The sequence below is a fragment of the Daktulosphaira vitifoliae genome, unplaced genomic scaffold (genome assembly GCF_025091365.1).
Source record: "Daktulosphaira vitifoliae isolate Bord-2020 unplaced genomic scaffold, ASM2509136v1 Scaffold_1, whole genome shotgun sequence".
In the NCBI taxonomy this organism is placed as follows: Eukaryota; Metazoa; Arthropoda; class Insecta; order Hemiptera; family Phylloxeridae; genus Daktulosphaira; species Daktulosphaira vitifoliae.
In genome coordinates this window covers 290,670-315,066 of record NW_026099572.1, presented here as the reverse complement: position 1 = coordinate 315,066, position 24,397 = coordinate 290,670, and the positions used below count along the sequence as shown (strand labels likewise).

Below are 24,397 nucleotides of genomic sequence, written 5' to 3'. Positions count from 1 at the left end.
AAAAATTGAAAAAAATTCCCTCGTTCCCCGTAAATGGGGGAAACCTCCAAAAAAATTACAAATTTAAAAATCGCTAATTTTCGAAATTTTTTCAATTTTTTTTACTTAAAAGTGCCATAACTTTTTTAAAAATAACCAAATCAATATTATTTTATTTTATATAGATGCGTGATATAATTACCTTTTATTTGGTATATTTTTTTTTTATATCTGACCCTTTATCTGCCCACGGGGGGGATTAAAATGACAACTTTTTCACAAAAAATTAATTTTTTCAACTTGACTTTTGAAAATGTTCCGGAAAGTCTGACACTTTTATATATATATTAAATTAAAGCTAATGTAATATACTTTATCATGGAAAAAAAAATTTCGGACTTTATTTTATCTTCACTGTGAAAATGGCTACCAAATGCTATTATTGTGTGAAAATTCTCAATTTTATATTTTATATTTTTAACTTTACAATGCTATAACTTATTGAAAAGTGTATTGATCAATATAATTTTTTTTGAGAAATAATATTTTTTAATATTCCCTTTTTCATTTGACATACTGTTTTTTTAAATCGGACCATTTCCCTATATACGAGGGGGGTTCAAATCTAAAAAATGCATGTAAAAAGTAGAACTTTTTCAACTTAAATTTTGAAAGTGTTCCGGAAGGTCTGACACTTTTATATATATCTTAAATTAAAGCTAATGTAATATACTTTATTATGGTAAAAAAAAATTTCGGACTTTATTTTATCTTCATGGTGAAAACAGACATCAAAGTTTATAAAAAAAATACGATTTTTGTAAAAAAATTCTTTTTTATATTTTTAACTTTATAATGCTATAACTTTTTGAAAGATGTATGGATCAATATAATTTTTTTTTTATAGATGCATGATGTCTTTACCTATCATTTGGTATATTTTTTTTATAAATCTGACTTTTTACCTGCCTACAGGGGGGGATTCAAAATGACAACTTTTTCACAAAAAATTAATTTTTTCAACTTGACTTTTGAAAATGTTCCGGAAAGTCTGACACTTTTATATATATATTAAATTAAAGCTAATGTAATATACTTTATCTTGGAAAAAAAAATTTCGGACTTTATTTTATCTTCACTGTGAAAATGGCTACCAAATGCTATTATTTTGTGAAAATTCTCGATTTTATATTTTATATTTTTAACTTTACAATGCTATAACTTATTGAAAAGTGTATGGATCAACATAATTTTTTTTGAGAAATAATATTTTTTAATATTCCCTTTTTCATTTGACATACTGTTTTTTTAAATCGGACCATTTACCTGTATACGAGGGGGGTTCAAATCTAAAAAATGCATGTAAAAAGTAGAACTTTTTCAACTTAAATTTTGAAAGTGTTCCGGAAGTTCTGACGTTTTTATATATATCTTAAATTAAAGCTAATGTAATATACTTTATTATGCAAAAAATAAATTTCGGACTTTATTTTATCTTCATGGTGAAAACAGACATCAAAGTTTATAAAAAAAATACGATTTTTGTAAAAAAATTCTTTTTTATATTTTTAACTTTATAATGCTATAACTTTTTGAAAGATGTATGGATAAATATAATTTTTTTTTATAGATGCATGATGTCTTATCTATCATTTGGTATATATTTTTTTTATATCTGACCCTTTACCTGCCTACAGGGGGGGATTTAAAATGACAACTTTTTCACAAAAAATTTACTTTTTCAACTTAAATTTTGAAACTGTTCCGGAAAGTCTGACACTTTTATTTATATCTTAAATTAAAGTTAATGTAATCTACTTTATTATGCTAAAAAAAAATTTCGGACTTTATTTTATCTTCATGGTGAAAACAGACATCAAAGTTTATAAAAAAAATACGATTTTTGTAAAAAAATTCTTTTTTATATTTTTATTTTTATAATGCTATAACTTTTTGAAAGATGTATGGATAAATATAATTTTTTTTTATAGATGCATGATGTCTTATNATATAATTTTTTTTTTATAGATGCATGATGTCTTTACCTATCATTTGGTATATATTTTTTTTATATCTGACCCTTTACCTGCCCACAGGGGGGGATTTAAAATGACAACTTTTTCACAAAAAATTAACTTTTTCAACTTAAATTTTGAAAGTGTTCCGGAAAGTCTGACACTTTTATATATATCTTAAATTAAAGCTAATGTAATTTACTTTATTATGCGAAAAAAAAATTTCGGACTTTATTTTATCTTCACGGTGAAAATGGCTACCGAATGCTATTATTGTGTGAAAATTCTCGATTTTATTTTTTACATTTTTAACTTTATAATGCTATGACATATTGAAAAGTGTATGGATCAACATTATTTTTTTATGAGAAATAATATTTTTTAATAATCCCTTTTTCATTCGACATACTTTATCTTAATTAGGATATTAATAATGAACTAGCAGATCATGTAGCTTTTGGAATAATCCACCAATTTTTTAAAATTAAACACTATCTAAAGATTTGCATCGAAGCGTTTTTTTTTGATAGTGATTTTAATCACTGTCAGATATCATTATACTTGATCCATCTATACCACGTCACCACTGTGCCGCGACCCCCCTGTGCTGGGTTTTTTTATAAATACTATCTGAAGGATCGCACCTTTGCGACAAATGTGACATGAAAATTTCACCTTTGTATCTATTAAAATCAAGCGCTCCTCGTAGTGCACTATCCTACTATTTAATATTTATACTTCTGACCAGCTATCAATACCTATGTGGGTGACAAAGAATTTATTTCAATTCATAAAAACCATAACATCGCTGCTTCCTAACTGCAATTACACTTAAACCGCATGTATGACTGGTGCTAGAAATGGCGCTTCATGCTAAGTGAAAACAAATCGTCTTATGTTACTTTTACTCTCCGTCTTAGCAATCCTCCACAAGTTTTTATTAATAAGAGTTCTATTCTTCATTCAAATAAAGCTAAAAATCTTGATATTATCCTTGACCGTAAATTCAATCGGTCGTCCCACATTCATGCCAAAATAATAATTATAAACCAATGGTTTATAACACTCCAACCACTACTCCTTAAAAGTTTCAAAACTAACTTGCACTTTAAACTCATAATATATAAAAGTATTACGATATTGAGATACGAGGAGCAGCAAAAAAATCAAATATTAGCAAAATTAAAGTTCTGTAATCCAATTGCCAAGAACCAAACCTTCCTACTGTAAAACAAACTGCTATCTCTTAATATAAACACTTTTACAACCGTCTTCAAAATTATCCAAACCCTCCTTTTTAAAATCTGTCCTTTCTTACTGTCCTAAATAACCGTACCGCCGCCAAAAAAGATCCTAGTGTTCATGCACAAATCTTCTTCAACAATTAATATATATTAATATATTTGTTATATTTATTTACGCCAAAAATGTAATATAAACGTTGTAATTTAAGTTACTAATGTCAGTAGTAGTTCTGCCATTGGAAAGACTCTACAAAATATTCGCTGTTATATGTATATATTGGGCGAATCCAGTTGGTATTAACCAACCTAAAGGATGTAAAAAAAAATTCTAAAAATACCGCTCTCTCATTATATAGAAAAGTTTTCTTGTTGATATCTTATATTAAATATTCTATTTGTTTATTAAGGGTAAGTTGCAGGAGTAATTTACGAAAGTAAATAGGAAATTATTATTATTTTTTTTTACTATTAAATAAAGAACGGTCTAGGTAAAATATTATTTGGTCGATAATTAATTTTGTATTATTATTTTTTAAATATTACAATTTAAAGATTTAGAAACACTTTAGCACACTTCTCACTTTTTCTAATTATTCAAATGCTAATATTTTAAAAAGTAATTATACAAAACTAAAATAATAAAAATCAATATTTTATTTAGACTATTCTCCATTTAGTAGCAAAAAAATAATATTTGGCCCCTATTTAATTTTATAAGTTACCCCTAATACTTACCCTTAAGAATCATTTCTTCTTACGATCAACTTAATAATTATAACGATTTAAATTAATTAATTAAACTTTAATCTATATAATTTTATGAAAAATCATTAATTAACGAAAAAATAGGGGTACTATACTTAATAAATCACATTGTACATGTATTGCACCGCAATAAATGTATATAGAGGTCGGTACCACTGCTTGATTGTGTGATAGTGTAATTTTACTTCCTTTGCAAGAGGTGAACTATATGCTCTAGGTACACAAGTTCAGTGTGGTAAAAGTAATAAGGGATCGCATATTTTCCATGAAGTTATATCCTCTCTTGTTCCTTAATAGGCACTTCATTAAACGTTATAGGTATACCAGTTCAGCCTGATTAGAAAATGGGGATCACCTAACAAAGTATTAAGATGGTTAGCACGACAACACATGGTCTGATCTACACGAAAAATGTTTTACATCAAAAATAATTTTTTTAAATAACTACATATATTATATAGTTTGATATTTTTTTCAACCCTTCAGAATAATCAACCTCAACTTAAATTTTCCTAAATAGGAAATACTATTTTTAGATAGATAATATCATAGAAAAAATAATTTACATATACTGAATGATTGTTGAACTATGACTCATAGTATCTTATAATATAATATTTATCATTAATATTAATTAAACTATAATATTTTTTTTTCTTTTCGTAAAGTAATAGTACCTTAATTTCTATAATTTCCAAAAAAAATTATTTCTATAATTTTTCTTTTCCTCTTAAAATTTTATCAAATTTAGATTTTCAAAGAGACACATATGTTTAACCAATTTAAAAATTAGAAAATTATCTATTTAAGAGATTACTGATTTATTAAAACTTTTGTACCAGTATTTTGGAAATTATTAACTCTTTAAAATAAATTCTATATAATTTCAAATTATTTAAAAATTTTTAAATTTTCCGAGATTTTTGACAAACCGAAAAAAATAAAAATGTTTTGTCGATATTTATTCTGTAAGTAATTTAACTTTGAAATACTTAATTTCAACAAAAAAATTAACAGATTCAGAGTATTTTTTAATGATGATGATATTAATTATATTTACTGAAAAAATATGTAGCTGGATATTGGATTTACTCCCAGCCAGAATTTTTAATACAACAAACACTGTTCGTTGTAAAAATTGTATTTTTTTTTTTTGAGATTTCCTCCATATACAAGGAATGACTAAAATTTTTATTTTTTCATTTTATAAGAGCAGTGTCTTCAACAAGATACGATTTGTGATCTTTTGACGTATCTTTAAAAGAAATTGGTCCGATGAGATCTAAGAAAAAGTGGTGTCAACCATAAAAAGAAAAAAACCCATAATAAATTATAACCTTCTCAGCTTCGCATCAAATCTAAAACCATATACCTACTAGCTCTTTATTAAATTAGCTTTAGTTTTCTCATCTCAGTACACAATATAATTTTGTCAGAATGTAGTAATATTTATTTGATTTATATTTTGTTTTAGTTACAATTAAGACGAGAGCGAACAGAAGAAAGACGAAAAATGTACCAATTAGTAACTAGTAAGAAACTAGGAGAAAATGATTTCAATAACATGGATTTAGCTTTAACAAAATGGAGACAAATAATACCGGATACTAAACGGTCGTTAGCTAAAGGAATAAAAGAAAAAATAGGAACTCATAATGGTAAATTATTTTGAACAGATAATAGTAGCAAAAAAATTATTATTATGATTTTATTAAAAGTAATATAGTGTTACTGTTTTTTTAATTTTGTAGTATTTTGTAAATGACTTAAAAGTCTCAAATTTTATGGTTTAAAGCAGCAACTATGTCCTTTAAGCTTTTAATAACTGCTTTTTAAATAATGACTCAAGAAAGTGAGGACCAAAGATAGTGGACTATGCTAAACTGAAATTTATCAGTTATTAAAATCACTATCATAAAATTCTTCAATAGGACAATGTTTAAAGAAAGTTTGACTATTTTGACCTTTTTTAATCTAACTTTAAAAAATGCTTCAAACATCGTAACGCCTTTAAATATATTTTAATAGACACTTACGTAATGTAATTCATAACTTATTTATTATTTTTTGATGATTTGAAATGATTTGCTAAAATTAGAAGTGCTTAAAAAATGACATTACAATTATGCAGTCCGATCTTGATTCACTTTTTATTTGTTATTCACAAAATTAGTTAAAACTCAATATTGATAAATGTATACGAATGTATTTATTCACTCACGGTTAGTAAATGCTTGAAGTTATAAGTTAGATAATGTAAAAATCAATTGTATTTCACATGTAAGAGAGTTGGGTCTCTGGCTGTTAAATAATTTGTCTTTTAATTATCATCTTTAAGTAACTCAAAATAAGATGTTTAAAATTTATTGTCATAAGAAAATGTAATAAGTTTTTAGACCCTTCTTGTTTAAAAATAATGTATTTGTCTTTAGTACAATCAATTGTATTTTTTGGTTCATTAGTTTGGAGTTTTGGTCAAAGTGGTTCATTTGAAATCTTAGGAAAAGTGCAAATATAATCAGTTAAAATGTTTGCATTTAAATTAGGAATAGTTAATTTAATAAATAATGAGATAATGAAATATTATAAAATCTAATCATTTAAGATTAGGAGAAAGTATTTTATGATATATGGTTCTTTAATTTTTTGAATAATAAAAAATATTGTAATGCATTACGTTTTGAGACAAAATTTATGAAACTCAGTTAGTTTATTCCGTCAATTTGTTACAAATACAGTATAAATACTCCATTGAATCGTTTATTTTTAATTTTTCCTTTTTTTTTTTTACAACCGTTATGTTGGTTAATACCATTGGTATATCTTTAAAATTTAAGTGCAGTGATTTCCCGTTGCTGTCTGCACTGGGACACATGATGCTTTTTCGCCATCATAGAAGCGTATGCATGGTCACCCATCCATTCACCTACGAAGGTAGGCGCGTCTTAACACTAGAGTTTCGTCAACAACTAGTGTGACCACCGCGCCACACCACGCCCCCATTTCATGGGAAATGTAAATAAATAAGATCTCATTTAATTAGGTCGAGAAAAAAATTATATTCGAGAAATAGTTTTAATAAACATTAGGTCATAAATGGAACGAATAATTAAGGAACAGTCTCCTAAAACTATCCTTTGGGATATTTATTTTTTATTATACTAGTTCATCAGATAAACCTAATTTTACTCAAATTTCTGAACTCTCAATAATATAGTAATTATAATTATATAATAAAAGTTAATCACTTGCGCCTAATTAATTAAATAAAATTAAAACTATATTACAAATATTAATTCAAAAGTAAAAAGTATTTAACTTAAAATACCAAAAAAAAATTACTAAAAAATCGCAGATACGTATTTTGAGAAAAATCTTCTATCAATAAAATGTTAGCATTATCAATGCTAAACACATATAGACTTTCCACATATGACTAATCACTAATATAATATTATTACATTTTGTAAATTTATACAAGTTTCCCAATAAATTAAATTGTTTTTATTTTTTAACATTTTTATTGCCTCCCTTATATTATATTCTTTGTAATTATTTACGTTTGTCGTAACACAAAACAGAATGGTAAAGAGCGTACAAAGATGAAGATGAGGATGAGGATCCTACTTTCTAGGTATTCACGTGCGTGTTGTCGTACAGCAGTCACCGTGCTCGGCTGACACTCCGGGTTAGCTGTGGTTGTTGAAAGGCTGTTGTTATAGGAAGGAATAAGGGTAACACCTAGGTATGAGGTGCAGACGAAGTGCAAGACAGAAGTACTCTAAAATGTTGTGGAAGAGAGTAGATAGGTTAAAAAAGAAAAAACAAAGACTTTACTTTAAACAATAAGCCGGACAGCGACAACCGAGTACTGAGACTGATGAATGACACAAGGCACTGGAGTCGACTGACCAAGGTCTTTTGGGTTTTATAATAATTTGAACTATTACCAATTTGGCAATAAATATTATTTGTTAATTCATCAGTCTTAGGAAGAGAATGTGCTGTCTGTATTTTATTATAATAAATTCTCATAATAATAGTAACGTGACACCATCACACGTTTTTAATTATTTTTATTATTTTAATCAAATGATTATGTGTCAATAAATGTCCAGTACAGTAAATTAATTAACTTTTTGATTTTTAATGTTTCTTATGTGTTTTTTAAACCTGACCTCTATATTTCTTTTTGTTTGTTCTACGTAACATTTATTACAACTTTTCACATTGCATTTTATAAATATCCAATTTCTCCACTTCTTCTACTTTATCTTTAGGGTTACCTAATAAATCTCTTAAATTATTAATTTTAGTTATTACTAAAGGAATACCAAAATTCTTAAAAATTCTAACTAGCCCTTTTGAGATGTCGGATAATATTTAATGGGTGATCTAATTATTTTTTGTTCCATACACTAATGTGTGTACTAGCTGTTTTTCTTTCTTTATTCTACTTTTGTATTCGGACTAATTTTTAAATTACGTTTTCCTTATACTCATTAAATCTAGCTATTGTTCTTATAACACTGAGTTTTTTATCAAAATCTATTTTATTCATCGGAATAATAACTCATCTGTAATCCATACTGTTAAAAGCTGTCATTTTATGTTGCCAGCTGTGGTTCGAATTGATCGGAATGAACCTGAACATATGAGTGTTTTTCCAATAATTTTTAATTCAAAAAAGGCAACTTTCTTTTTACTTCTTGTTAGTATATGTTTAGTTCTTGTTGTATATGAATTTAATCGATGGGTAAAAATAATTAAAATGTTATATAAAGACCACGAATTAAAATCTTTGTTTATAACTGAAAAATTTTATCTACATACTTAACCCAAATATTTGGAAAATCACCACAGGTGTGTTTTAAATTTGTTTTGAACCTACTCATGCAAAGTTCTGCTAAAAATGCTAAAAGCGGCTGTGTCCTCAGTTGCTCATAAAATTTAATTTAAAACTGAAAAACATTTTGACATATCTTTGTTAAATTAATAAGCTCATTTATTTTATTTTGGTTTATGTTTTGTTCCTTTAGCCAGTTTATAAGAAAACCAATTGTTATATTTATCGGAGAATACTCGGGAATAAGGCTACTACGTTAAAGAAATTAACTTATCATTATTTTAAATAATATAATTAGATAATTTTTGGCTAGAAAGGTATCAAATTTTTGAATAGATGAAAACAACATCACTAAGTGCTTGACCAAATTGTAAATTGGGGTATTAATATTCAACACCATAGGTCTAATATTATTTGCCGAATTATGAATTTTTGGAAAAGCATGTAGTTTAGGTATTAGAAGGTTAGAAATTTTAATAAATAAAACATCTCTTCTTCAATTATTAATTTTGAACTATTTATAAAGTTTGTAACTTCTCTTATAAATCTTATAACTTTCGATAAAATTAAAACTTCCTTTGTAATTTGTTTAACTTTGATGAAAAGCAGAAAAGGTATAAATTTTATGATGATTTATTTATATGAATATTTAATGTATAATAGGAAATGGTCGGATATTCAAAAAAAAAAAAAAGTCTGAAGAATAAACATCTCTAAAATAATTTAGGGAATGTAGCATAATTGGGACTAGTAAAGATGATAATTGCAATTGATTAAAATCACTATCAAAAAAAAAAAAAAAAAAACGCTTTGATGCAAATCTTTTAATAGTGTTTAATTTTAAAAAATTGTGGATTATTTTAAAATCTCCTATTTTTTATTAAATTATTTTCATCTCCTTTTTCATTTATTATTCCTAATTAGTAGTTATATAATTTTTAAGTATAATATATGAATAAATATCTATTATAGCAATTAAATAGAGTATGAAATTGATATTTTATAATTTATTATCATACTATTTATGGAAAAATTATAAGAAATTATAGAGTAGGTGTTACTTTTATGGTAAACGTGTATAAAGATTGATGAGCTTGATACAAAACTTTTCAAAAGATAATTTGTTGTTAATTATGAATAAATCGCGCTGATTTCAAATCTGCAGTTAGATTTTTTTATCGCCACTAATTTTTGTTGTTATTACTAATTAGTTAAAAACAAGTATTAAACTGAAATTGAACAACTGAACATCGGACAAAATAATAGGTTAAACTAGGCATGCAATATCAGTAAACTATAGAATACTATAAGATATAACTTCAAGGAATATATTTCATTTGTAGCTTTTATTAAAACAACATGAGTTAAATAGAAATGATTATTAAGACTTCTATTTAAATGATTTATTAAAAAAAAAACCCAGCACAGGGGGGTCGTGGCACAGTGGTGACGTGGCATAGTTGGATCAAGTATAATGATATCTGACAGTGATTAAAATCACTATTAAAATAAAACGCTTCGATGCAAATCTTTAGATAGTGTTTAATTTTAAAAAATTGGTGTATTATTCAAATAGCTACTTGATCTGCTAGTTCCTTATTAATATCCTAATTAAGATAAAGTATGTCGAATGAAAAAGGGATTATTCAAAAATATTATTTCTTATAAAAAAATAATATTGATCCATACATTTTTAAATATGTCATAGCATTATAAAGTTAAAAATGTAAAAAATAAAATCGAGAATTTTCACAAAATAATAGCATTTGGTAGCCATTTTCACAGTGAAGATAAAATAAAGTCCGAAAATTTTTTTTTCCATAATAAAGTATATTACATTAGCTTTAATTTAATATATATATAAAAGTGTCAGACATTCCGGAACATTTTCAAAAGTCAAGTTGAAAAAATTAATTTTTTGTGAAAAAGTTGTCATTTTAATCCCCCCCTGTGGGCAGATAAAGGGTCAGATATAAAAAAAAAATATACCAAATAAAAGGTAATTATATCACGCATCTATATAAAATAAAATAATATTGATTTGGTTATTTTTAAAAAAGTTATAGCAATTTTAAGTAAAAAAAATTTCGAAAATTAGCGATTTTTAAATTTGTAATTTTTTTGATTTTCTCAAATAGCAACTGTAGTAACTCAAAAAAGCGGTGGTTAGAAAGTACTTTGAAAGTTACTTAAAAGAAATAAATTAAATTAAATAAATATGACGGGGTTTGGTACTTGTTTGAGCCACTACTCTTATTGTATTAATAATATTATTACTCGGGGTATGAGTACGAGGGTCTGTAAGAAAGATAGAAGACGACAAAAAAATAAAGTGATCTTTATTTTATTAATATGGGATTCATTATAATTAATTGTCAATTTTTAAATTTAAATAATACAACGATTTTTAACGGTTATCGATGATAGGTGGGATTGAGTCACCTCGTGTGTTTACCCAGAGTGGTATGGTAGCAATATATATGAACCTCCAACTTAACTCCTGAAATAGATACATATCAAAGATATAACTCTACCAAATAACTCTGTACAAACATTATTGATTTTATTAAATTTACTTGGTATATTTCTTATTATTGATGATCACTTGATTTTCCTGTATGTCTACTTAATCTATGTACTTATAAAATTTAATTCTAAACCTTATATATACTTTGGTGAAATTATTATTTTCCTACCTTGATATTTTTTCTGAATACTTTTAAATAAATAGATGTATTTTTTTGTACAAATATAATTGTGAAGACGGTGGATCACTTCTCGCATATATTTCGTTATGTGGAATGATCGAGCGTAGTGAGTGCCTCAATGAATATCTGGCTACATCTGTCTCAGAATGCTCTTTATTTTGGGCTTTTTATATTAAATTTGATCGTGGTTCAATGGCAAGAAGTGATTCCGGACGCCACAATTATTTCTTTATTAATCGTAATTTATTAAATGTTATTTATTACATTTTCATCAATTATGATCTCTATATTATAAAATACTATTATACCTTATATAATATTTTAGTCATAGTTTACCTTACATCTTATGTGCTATCATTATATAAGTTTATTATTTTCTGTTTGTTTTATATAATTAAAATATACTTTTTTCTACGAAATTTTATTATTATATTTAAACATTTAAAAGGTACATATATATATCTTATTTTTATTGGTATAAATTTCATTTTGTGTGATTGATTAATTGAAGTCTTAAATAATTCATTATGACATTAATGATATACTATGTATATCATTACACAACCCAGTTTTTTTAGCTCTGATGCGAAGCTGAGAAGGTTCTAATTTTACTATGATGTATTTTTTTTTAATTTTTTTTTTTTGTCTGTTACCACTTTTTCTCTGCTCTCACTGAATCGATTTCTTTCAACGTATCGTCAAAATATCACAAATCGTATCTAGTCGAAGATTTTCTTCTGAAGTCCATCTTTCAAAAACGGAAGTTTTTTGACCCATCAGTTAACGTTGGCAACAATCCCTTTCCAAAGCTCACGGTTTTCTGCCGATCAAATGATCTCTCCTCAAGGATAGTTAGTCTCTATTGATCTAATATATCTAACGCATTGGTACTTTTCCACGACTTCTTTTACCTTCGATAATCAGCTTCTCTAGACTCGATCAATCCCTTCTTATGATGTGGTCAAAGAACCTTAAGATCCTCTGCTTACGCACCAAAGCCAGTCTTATTTCCACATTAAGCTTGGGCAGAACTGAGAATTGGGTTACCATTACAAAATTGAAAGTTGATACTGATTTAAAACATAAGGGATAATCATAAAAATGTAATTTTACTCATTAAACAGCCTAAGATAGAAACATAATATTTCAAAAAAAAAAAAGGATAACTTTTATATTTTCAGAGATAATTTGTGAGGCATAGTTAATTAATCATTCTGTATATTTATTTTGTAAAAGAGGAAGATAAATAGGGGTATATATCACTTCTCCTATTTCACTCTACTCTATGACCTATAATATATGCATACATAATTCACAAATATATTGATGTGAATAATTATGAAACACGAAAAACTTTGATTCTATTACAAAAAAAAATTTTTTTTTTTAACTCGCGCGTTGTGTACATATTTAAGACATGTCATCAGAACTCACTTATAAAATGTAACACATTATTTATTTTAACATATGTGTTGAAGCTTGTAATATTTCCGGTATACTAAGTATTTTCAAAAATAAGTTTAAAAAGTTATTTTTCATACAAAAATTGCTATTTTGAATTTCTACTTTGTAATAAATCAAAAAAAAAAAAAATAGGTGGTGAAAAAGAATTATAGTAAATATAAAAAGAGGTATAGTAATTTAATTTCAAAAATAGTGAGTTAGTAATTAAATAGAAAGAAATTAATAAATGTGTAAAAGGGGTAAAATTGTGGAATGGATAAATATTGGTATCTCGGGGTTCAATAATATTGAATAAATTATATAAAATATCCCTTACAAAATTTTATAATTTATCTTATATTGGTTTGTAACGCATTAGATTGTTTGTGATTCGAAAGCATAAATAAAACTTATATTATACTTATATCCAATGTAATTTAATGATATTTTAACAGTTCAAGTTGATTCAGAATTTCACACTGTTACATACGCTTCACACTACGCGTTGTATAGACAATATTACTGTTAAAAAAACAATTAAATTTTAAATAATACAAGATCGTTATACAAAATCTATGACTGGTTTTTAAATGTAACAGGTTTTATACACTATATTCTTATTATATATAAAAATTTTTCCTGATGACTTACCTTCTACATGCAAATGGTTACCATAGTTAAAAAACAAACTGTGAGCCGTCACGGGACGTCTGATAGATGTAAAACATCAAAATTATTTTGTACAAGTTATGTGCATAGAAGAACAGATTACAACAGGAATTAGATATGGCATAATGAGAAAATAAAGCATTACAATTTTTTTCTATAAAATAATAATTGTTTATTACATAATTCTTCTTCTTCCTCGCCTTAATCCCAACTACTAGGGGCCGGCCACCCTTATCCTAAACTTCCTCTTGACACGATTTCCCACATCAGCTGTCCTAATATCGCATTCAATAGCATCCCTCCATCTCTTTTTTGGTCTTCCTCTACCTCTTCTTCCTTCAACATTCATTTCTATGACTTGTTTATTACATAATTATTCATTTTAATTAAATTAAATACAAAATACAAAAATTCAAAATTTAAAATACAAAAATTAAATAAAAAACCAGATTAACTTTGGGAAATAGCAACTAATGTTTCTTCATTAATCAATTCAACTCTATTTGTGTTTGAAGAAGTAGATGGTCCGGCAGTACTTTGTAAATATTGTATTTGTTTTCTTCTTTTTCGCTTCACGCTCTTTCAATTTCACTCTGTTCTGCTCCCTGTATCGTTTTTGACGTTTCTTTTTATTATTTACTCTAAAAATATGTGTAAAAATATTAATAAAATTTAGTTTAAGGTTTAAAATATACAAAATACACACAGGCTTAATATACTATTAAATACAAACTTTAATTATAGAAATATAATAATCTTACTGATGACTTGATAGTATGTCATGGTGCATTATATTATTTACGTATACATTAGGGTGGTCCTTATTTTTCAACTTCATAAATTCAGAGTCATGGGCTGAAAACTTCGTTAGGTTTACTGAAAAAATGAAACTGATAAAGTTAGAGTGCAATAAGTCAACCCCTTCACGTGCCTCAAAGGGGTTGAAGTTCTACAAAAATGGGGTGGATTTTCTTTTTTTGAGTGTACGCTCTTTATTTTTGAAGTTTCGCCAAAAACACGAAGAACAATTTTTATATAACTCAATTTGAACAAAAAATAAGGTAATATATTATTTTTTTGTAAGATTAATATTTTTTCGTAAAAATAAGAAAAATCAGTTTCATTTAATTTTTAAAAAAAAATTAGTTTTCAGTTATACTTTTCCAGTGTCTTAAATTTTAATTGTACGCAGAAATTGTACAGAAGTAATATTAATCACCGTGATATCTTCTATAAAAAACGTTATTTGAGTTTTTTTCGAATTATGAATCCTTTCCAAAGAAAAATTTAAAACAACTACGAAAGCGTGTTTTTTTTTTTAAATTTTTTTTGCATGTATGTTTTTTTGTTCATAAATTAACAAGTTTTCTTAGTTATATTAAATTAAAAAACTAATTTGAATATTTTTTATTCTAAATTTCTTGGCTACATCTGGGATACAGCTGGCGATATAGTTGAACCACCTAAAATAGTCCAAAGTAAAGGTTATAATAATTTTAAATTTTAAATTTTGCAGTATTATTATATAATTTGATAATTGTAATATAAATTGCTTTTGATTTTCATCCCAAATTTGTCGTTGAATTCTGTCGTTTACTATTTTTGTCGAGGACAATATTTCTTTGGCGTTATTGTATTCATTATTTATTTCCATGTGGTAGGATCTACATATATAAACTTGAATTTTAATTTAAATCGTTGGAATAATTTCCATGAATTGTTGCTGAGCAACGAAAAACGAACATCTTATTCTAGAAAATCTGATAAATCTTCATATTTAAAATTAATTTTATATTTGAATCTTCATTTTCTTCTGGCTCTTCATTCGTGCTCTGTTCATAACCTTTTAATATTTTTTTTACCATTCGCTGTTTAGTATTAATGTCAAGTCGATCGTCAAATAAAGAAAACACAGCACACTCATCATTTAAATATCATAAATGGTTTATAAATTTTTTTATAGCTACTTCTTCTAGTTTATTATTACTGTAATTTAATAACTTTTTTAATAACATTAAATCATTTATAGGAGCTGCTATAATATTCGCAGCTAAAAATCACATTTTAATATAACATTCAACTACAAAACAACATATATCTTCTAGTGCATTTACTTCTTTTGAAGGCACAGGTAATTGACTCATTTCTTCAACGTTTTTCTCCGTATCAATATCTTCGTCCTCGGAGCTAGAGCTGCTATAATATTGAGTTTCGGCTAAATAATAAAATACTTCGGTATATAAAAACTGCTTATTTATAATGTACTGAAATTATTGTGTAATATTTAATAATTACTTGTACAATTTGCGATTTCTAACTTCTCTTTTTTCTTTTTTCTTGTCGAGTAATTTTACGTTTTTCATTACCTGTTAACTTCATATCAATACCAAGGATGCACCCTGGGCGGCCATTTTTAAGTTGTGACAATAAAAACTGTTTGTCTTCTTCAATACTCATCATATTCAGAGCTTCGATATGAGAAATGTCAACGAGGTTGTCTAATTCTTCAGAAAAAATATTATAATGTTGTTCTTGTGTTTTTGTTTGTCTAGATTTATTTTTGTCCAACTTTCTCCATTTCTCATACAATTTTTTTAATTTAATAACACAGCCTGAAGAAAACTGTGTAGGAATACGCGATTTTCTCCAAAATATTGAACACTCATCTATTACAATTATTATTTTATTGTGTTTCTTGTTTTTTTTTATTTAATATAACTAAGAAAACTTGTTAATTTATGAACAAAAAAACATACATGCAAAAAAAATTTAAAAAAAAAAAAACGCTTTCGTAGTTGTTTTAAATTTTTATTTGGAAAGGATTCATAATTCGAAAAAAACTCAAATAACGTTTTTTATAGAAGATATCACGGTGATTAATATTACTTCTGTACAATTTCTGCGTACAATTAAAATTTAAGACACTGGAAAAGTATAACTGAAAACTGTAATTTTTTTTTAAAAATTAAATGAAACTGATTTTTCTTATTTTTACGAAAAAATATTAATCTTACAAAAAAATAATATATTACCTTATTTTTTGTTCAAATTGAGTTATATAAAAATTGTTCTTCGTGTTTTTGGCGAAACTTCAAAAATAAAGAGCGTACACTCAAAAAAAGAAAATCCACCCCATTTTTGTAGAACTTCAACCCCTTTGAGGCACGTGAAGGGGTTGACTTATTGCACTCTAACTTTATCAGTTTCATTTTTTCAGTAAACCTAACGAAGTTTTGAGCCCATGACTCTGAATTTCTTAAAAAAAAATTTTTCTTCTATAACTAAGGACCACCCTAGTATACATATTTACATATTTATGTTATTCTAAGAAAATTATTTGCGGAGAAGAAAAAAATTTTTTAGCACACCGTGAGCGTTTAAAAATTAAAACGCTCATTTTCGTCATCGTTTTTTTATTTAAATTCTAAAATTTTTACTAGACCTGTTCATAAGCATGCCAAAGGTACCCTGAAATGTGAAATATGATTTGGTTTGCGCATGTCAATTTTATTGAAATTTTAGGCAAGTAAACGAGTGTACTAATATCACAGTATTTAAAGATACCTTAGGAATATTCCTAAGTATTTTAGAGTCATATTATTAGATAATTGTTTTTTAGCATCGATGCGAAGGTTAGAAGGTATTAATTTTACTATGATGCGTTTTTTTTATGTATGTGAACGCTCAATCTCAGCTCTCGCTAAACCGATTTTAATGAACAATAGGTCAAAAGATCACAAATCGTATCTATTAGAAAATATTATCCTCAAAAATTGAAAAAATTTCCTTTTTTCACCGTAAATGGGAAAAATCTTTAAAAAAATTACATATTTAAAAATCGCAAATTTTCGAAATTTTTTTTACTTAAAACTGCCATAACTTTTTCAAAAATGACCAGATTAACATAATTTTTTTTATAGATGCATGATGTATTTACCTTTCATTTGGTATATTTTTTTTATAAATCTAACCCTTTACCTGCCCACAGGGGGTAATTTAAATAACAACTTTTTCACAAAAAATTAACTTCTTCAACTTAACTTTTGAAAGTGTTCCGGAAAGTCTTACACTTTTATATATATCTTAAATTAAAGTTAATGTAATATACTTTATTATGGACAAAAAAATTTTGGACTTTATAGGGTAATATAGAGAGAACTGGGCCTCCGCCTCACCTACTCACCATTCAATCAATGATGAGGAGGAAGTGTACGGGGGGATTAAATACAACGTAAACTAATCTAATGGAATGTATGTACTAAATAAATGAAATAAAATAAGGATAAGGTACTAAAGTAAATAACAGATTTTTTTTTTTTAATAGTCAAATATATATTTAAGTAATCAGTAATATTTTATAATTTAAAAATTTTACATTATTAAAAAAAAAACAAATTATAATTTTTATGAACTTTATTAGTCATAGGATTATATTCAAACATTTTGTCGTGTACAATTAAGTAATATGCTGTAGTATTGGTCGGAAAATTTTCATCAGATTCAAATTCTTATCTAATAACTACTGGCGCATATTTTAATTTTTCGTTTTGCCTTGAACAGTAAATGACAATGAGTGGTACAGTTGTCTTGAATTCTGTTTTTGTCAGCATAAGACACGCCATCTCCTTTTATTAGAATGCCTCTTGGAATTGGGTGTACATGTGATATGGTACAGCATACTTATCATTCGGAAAGTCCATTCGCAAGTTGTTATAGGGGTACGATTCCGAGTTCAAGTATACTTTTAGAGATGATAACGAACAATGGTCAAATCTACTACTATCTGTATTTATTTTGTTTTTTCTATCCCCTTGAAAAGCTACAATAACATATCTCGGTTTCTCAGTCTGCGATGAAGTTTTCACAGTCCAGGTTTGTCTTTTACTATTTGGTAGGCCGGGATTTGCATAAAGATCCCAACTTCGAAATGCTATTTAAAGCGGTGTTGAGATTTCCAGGATTTTGAGCATGTCTAACCGCATGGGATCCAACACACTTACATGTGGAACTTTCCATACAACTTTGTTTAAAATAATTTTACAACTTGATCAATTTTCATTTGTCGGGTAAATACAGTTTAAATCTATACCACTCTGTTGCAATATTAAGTCTTGACGACAATTAACGATAACTTTTTTATGATCCTCGTCAAATCCTAATAAAAACCTTAGAGGTAAGCATACTTCAAATTTCATACTCATATTTGCAGTTACAACACTCCAGCCAGCATTTTCAAACCGTGTATGATCATTCGGTGAAAACGTGATATACCCTTTTATTGTAGACACTATCCCAGGCATACGGAATCTATCTATTTCTACTGAGTTCAATAAATATCTTATTTCAGTGAAGCAGTGAGCTAGCCAATTGTTAACCAATTTTACATTTCAGCCGGCAGGAACTCCCGAGAGTTCTCCATTTATCAAGAGATAGGAATCAGATGGAAGGTTGTTATCATCTTGATGTTGTATACATATTCGTATCTTATCATTATTTGATAGTGCGCTAACCGAAAACGGTTGATAGGAAAAATAATTCAATTTCACTATGCGGTCTTCATTGTACGGCGTTTCCATTAATTCTAAAATATCGTCCATTGTTAATTGTATATCCCAAAGCAGAAAGGATGTCAAGATTTTCACGTCGTATCTCTTCAACTAATCGTTGTTTAATGATTGGTAATTTAATATTACTCTTGGTTTTGTGATGGTGTCACGTTTTCATAATCGTAAGAATTATTTTAATAAAATACAGACAGCACATCTGCTGCCTAAGACTGATGAATTAACAAATAATATTTATTGCCAAATTGGTAATAGTTCAAATTATTATAAAACCCAAAAGACCTTGGTCAGTCGACTCCAGTGCCATGNTGGTCAGTCGACTCCAGTGCCTTGTGTCATTCATCAGTCTCAGTACTCGGTTGTCGCTGTCCGGCTTACTGTTTAAAGTAAAGTCTTTGTTTATTCCTTTTCTAATCTATATACTCTTTTCCTCGACATTTCAGAGTACTTGTGTCTTGCACTTCGTCTGCACCTCGTACTCTGTTATCTTTCCTCTCCTAATAACTAAAGTACTCGTGTCTTGCACTTCGTCTGCACCTTATACTCGGCTACCCCGTTCTCTCTTTGGAGTACTTGTTTCTTGCACTTCATCTGCACCTCATACCTAGGTGTTACTCTTATTCTCCCTTCCTATAACAACAGCCTTTCGACAACCACAGCTAACCCGGAGTGTCAGCCGAGCACGGTGATTGCTGTACGACAACACGCACGTGAATACCTAGACAGCAGGCACCACCTCCTCATATTCATCTTCGTACACATAGTTTGCACTTACACTCGTTTACCATTTATCCATCTTTACTGTGTTACGACAGTTTTATTGAATCGAAGAGCCCTCACGTATATGTAGACGTAAGGTAACAGGCTCACCTTTAAAGTTAATTGCTTTATCGTCTTGACCTGTTATTTTCATAGTTATAGAGTATAATTGATTGGATATTGATGGATAATATATCAAAATTTTAGGATTTTCAACCAGCTGCCACTCCTAGATTAAACTCGTTAACCGTATGACTCGGAATTCCGTTGTCAAATGCGCCATAAGCATGGTTACAATTTATTTTTACACTAGTTAAATTATTTATGTTAGCAACTTGATCCGATATATGTGTTTTGTTTGCGTCGAGTATCTTTCGATGAAAGCCTAAAATACTACCCATACTATATTCAACGCTAAAATCTATCTGTCGGATATTTTTTAATTCTGATTTTAAAGTGCTTTTATGAGCCTTTAACATGAATGAGATTTTATACGACTGAAGACGTTCTTCTAGATATTTACTAATGCCTTCAAGTTCATAAGTGCCTTCAGGCACTTTAATTTCTATGTTATTTTCAAGAAGCTTGTTATTTGTATTTATCAAAGTGAATGTATTGTTTGACTTTTCAATATTTGGAATTGAATTACAACCGTAAATCCTAACAATGCAACCTCTGGTGCTTCAGTGAATTCTATCGGTGAAAAAAAACTTGATGTGACTTCCGACGTTGTGTCATGTCAGCGATTTGAGCATTGTAATTTTAAAAATTTTAAACACAGCTGACCACAAACGTTTATGTTATATTTTTGTTTCTGATTATAATTGTATTTCACGCGCAATCCGATGAAATATTTTTCAAGTTCCAGCGGAGGAGGTAAATTTTTAAAATAGTCAAAATACACCACGTCCTTCCTTTTCTTGAAATACGCTACCCAATGCGTTCCTTTTCCACGGTCAATATCCAAATTAACAACTGCACTATCGTATAATTTGGGTTTGACAGACAACTTATCTTTTGAAAAGATACCGCGAAAATAACTGATTCCGAATTACTCAGCATATTTTATAGTATCTAAATCACTGAGTGCACGTCGCTTGGGAAGTGTTTTATTGTCGTTGTCAGTTTTTTTTGATGTTTTAAATAATAAATCATAATATTGAATATATATTTTAGATATAACAACATTGGATAAAGTACGTGAAAAAATAGTTAAAGTAGAAGCAAATTACCAAAGTATTAAAATTAACGAAAATGAAGATAGTAATTTTCGTAAAGCGAATACTCATCATCGACAACATTTTCGTCATAAGAACTATGCACGTCAAAATCAAAATCTAATAAATGAAGATTCTAAGAACTCTAAAATAATTAATAAATGGAATAAACCTCATGTGAATTCTAAATTTTCAGCAAGTGATTCTGATTCAACAGATTATTCAGAATCAGTTCCCGAAATTAGAGTAAAGACTGCTAGTATGGATGAATTAGTTACAATTACTGAAAGCACGTTGCCCACAACTTTACGGAAAAATATGGATGTTTTATTTGTTCCTTCTTCTCCTCCTCCAGCTGGTGATTCCGGTAAATTTCTCTTACTGTATCTACATATTCTAGTATTTATTTACAATATTTTTCAGGTGGTATTATTACGGTAATATATGATAAGCAAAATGTGGTGGAACCTATCACAGAAATAAATAAAAATAACTCTCATTTTCCTAATAAAATAAATATTAAACAAAATGCTAAATTGAAAATAGCCGACATTTTGTATAAAGAAGCAAAAAGGAGAATGCAAAACTATTCCAAAGAATCGAAAAGTGAACCATAATAATAATATCAAAATTGGCTATAGTATTATGTTAGATGTTTTTTATTTTATTTGTTTGCATTATATCCTGTTGAATATTTCAAATTAATCACATTTTCATTTGTTTTATGAAATGCATAATATTTGTTTACTTAAAACATAATGGAGAAAACAGAATCATTAATGAGTCAGTTAATGTTTGAGATTTAGTATCTAAGCCAAGACACTAAATTTCAATTGGAATATAAACCATTTTTATAAAATATTTTTTTATTTAATTTTCAAAAACACTTTCAAAGTTGTGATCTGCATGAACACCTTGTTGATTAAAAAAGTTGAATTATTAAATTTATGCATAATTTTATATATATATTTTAAAAAATTAATTAACATTATTATTATTGTATTGGATAGTTCATTAATATAAAAATACTCGATAACCCAACCCAATCTAATATTATCAATACCACATTCATATTGAGAACCAAAGAAGATTATAAGAGTTGTTAACATAAAAAAAATAATTATTTCCCTTTTTAATAAAATAATGATATTTTAGAAACTGTAAAAGTACCTATTTTAAATCTATATATAATAATAAATAGATGTTTGTAGTTATATGTTTGTTCAATAATTTAATTTTTCATTCTTTTAAACTTTTTAATAATACATAAGTTTAAAATTTAATAAACGAACAAAATTAAATTTTTGTGATCAAATTTTCTCATTTATGAAATTAAGTTGGGTGTGAAATTAAGTTATAAAATGTTATATTTCAACAAGGCTAGGCTAGTTAACTATTATTTAAATTTATGTAATTGAATTAAATAGAAGAAAAAAACCTGGGCTATCGTAGGAGGCCTGTTAGATGTCAAACATTAAAACTATTTTTTATTGAAAATATGAATGTAAGAATGTTTCAATAAAAGAAACAAATATATCAAATCAAAAAATATGATATATTCAGTTTTTTTTTTCTTAAAGAATAGTTATTGTTCATTTTAACACTTACTAATAAATAATAATAAAAAAATCGGTAGAATAAGTCTAGCACAGGTTCAACTAGTCCAAACCTAGTATTTAGGATTTTTTATCGGATTATAGTTATAATACTTGACCAGACGGTGTTACTACAAGAAAAATATCACAAAATTGTTAAGTTCAAATTATGATAATGCAAGAATTTTATATGAACCCAATAATAATAAGAAAAAAATCCTGAACATTAATATATATCGTTAAGAATTTCTTATCGATTTAAAAAACAATACATTAACAATTGTACTTGAAATCAGTTAGTCTCTTATTTTAACAATGTAAGTTATTATTATTGATAGTTGTAATCAAACATTTTTAATGCGCTCTTCTATTCTATCAAAATTAATGACAGACACAAGAAAAAATCACATAGTAAAATAAAGTAAATATGAAAAATAAATTCCTTATCATAAAGGAAGGTTATTCAATCTAAACGAGATAAAATTCAAAATCTTTTTTTTTTAATCCAGGAGAAGCAAAATATTTAAAATAAGTTTAATTTTATATCGTAAGTTAAGCTTGTGTTATGAACACTTAAATTAGTTTTGTTATTGTTTTACAATTATAATAACAGATAATCATAAATTGAATTGTAATCAAGGTCGGCCTATAATAATGTGTTTATAAGGTATTTTTCGGTGTTGCAAAACCGGAAAGTGGCCCGACTACGACTGTTGTAATTCAGAGCATCGTTAGTCATTTGAGAACTATTGTGCGATTACTATTACTTATTACTTTTTAATAAACTAATTAATTATTAATTCGGCAATGTTGTAATAATAGTATTAACGTGACAAATATTATGTTATCATCTTATTACTCATATTATTGTGTATTTAAAGAAAATATTTTAAACTTTGATCACAATTAAACTATAAATCAATAAAAATATCTGGAAACACTAATGATGTTGACCCCTAATTGAATTAAAAAAGTATAAAAGACGGATTAACGTGGCATAAAAAGCTTACTTGCACTTAGAATCTCTGAATGTCAGTTAGTTCATCAACATCATCAGTGTGAAAAGACACATTTTAAAAAAGAAAAAAAAAGAATACTTATTCAAAGGTAAGCAAAAATGCTGAACATAAAATTTTAATATAAATAATAAAGTAAATAAGTACTTTTGGTAAAACTGAATATATAGAGCAGATTTCGTTTGAGCTGTTATTTTACGGTTGGCGATTGCTCTGGATTTTTAGTAAATTAAAATTTACATATACATATGAATAGTAATATTCCTTTTTCTTTGGAATTATATTAGTAAAAAAGAAAGAGAAAACCCTCGGAACACTGACCCCGATATAAAAAGTAACTCAAAAAAAATAATAATAAGGAATTAAGCTTAAGACTATAAGAAACTCAATTATTTCAATATCTGCTCAAGCAACGCATCTATACATAATATTATATATTATATATTATTCATGTTCTTTTAACTTAATTATTTTATATTATTCCTTTGTCTCTTTTTTTGAGTTACAACAGCAATACTGTTTTATTTTATTCTATTTGTTACTTTCGTAACGCTTGTAAATATTAAAATTATGAAAA

The 24,397-nt window shown here is 26.9% G+C and overlaps 1 protein-coding gene across 6 annotated transcripts in view; it reads left to right on the top strand.

Annotated features, from left to right (window-relative positions):
• The window catches only part of LOC126895873 (transmembrane channel-like protein), an 89,246-nt gene extending 66,481 nt beyond the window's left edge, over positions 1 to 22,765 (top strand). For all 6 annotated transcript variants that reach the window (XM_050668157.1, XM_050668159.1, XM_050668156.1 and 3 more), the window contains 3 exons: positions 5,478 to 5,661; positions 21,169 to 21,576; positions 21,633 to 22,765. In XM_050668157.1, coding sequence (XP_050524114.1) covers positions 5,478 to 5,661; positions 21,169 to 21,576; positions 21,633 to 21,826 — 786 coding nt within the window. In that variant the 3' untranslated portion in view covers positions 21,827 to 22,765. The remainder of the gene's footprint in view (positions 1 to 5,477; positions 5,662 to 21,168; positions 21,577 to 21,632) is intronic.
• Positions 22,766 to 24,397: the final 1,632 nt, after the last annotated feature.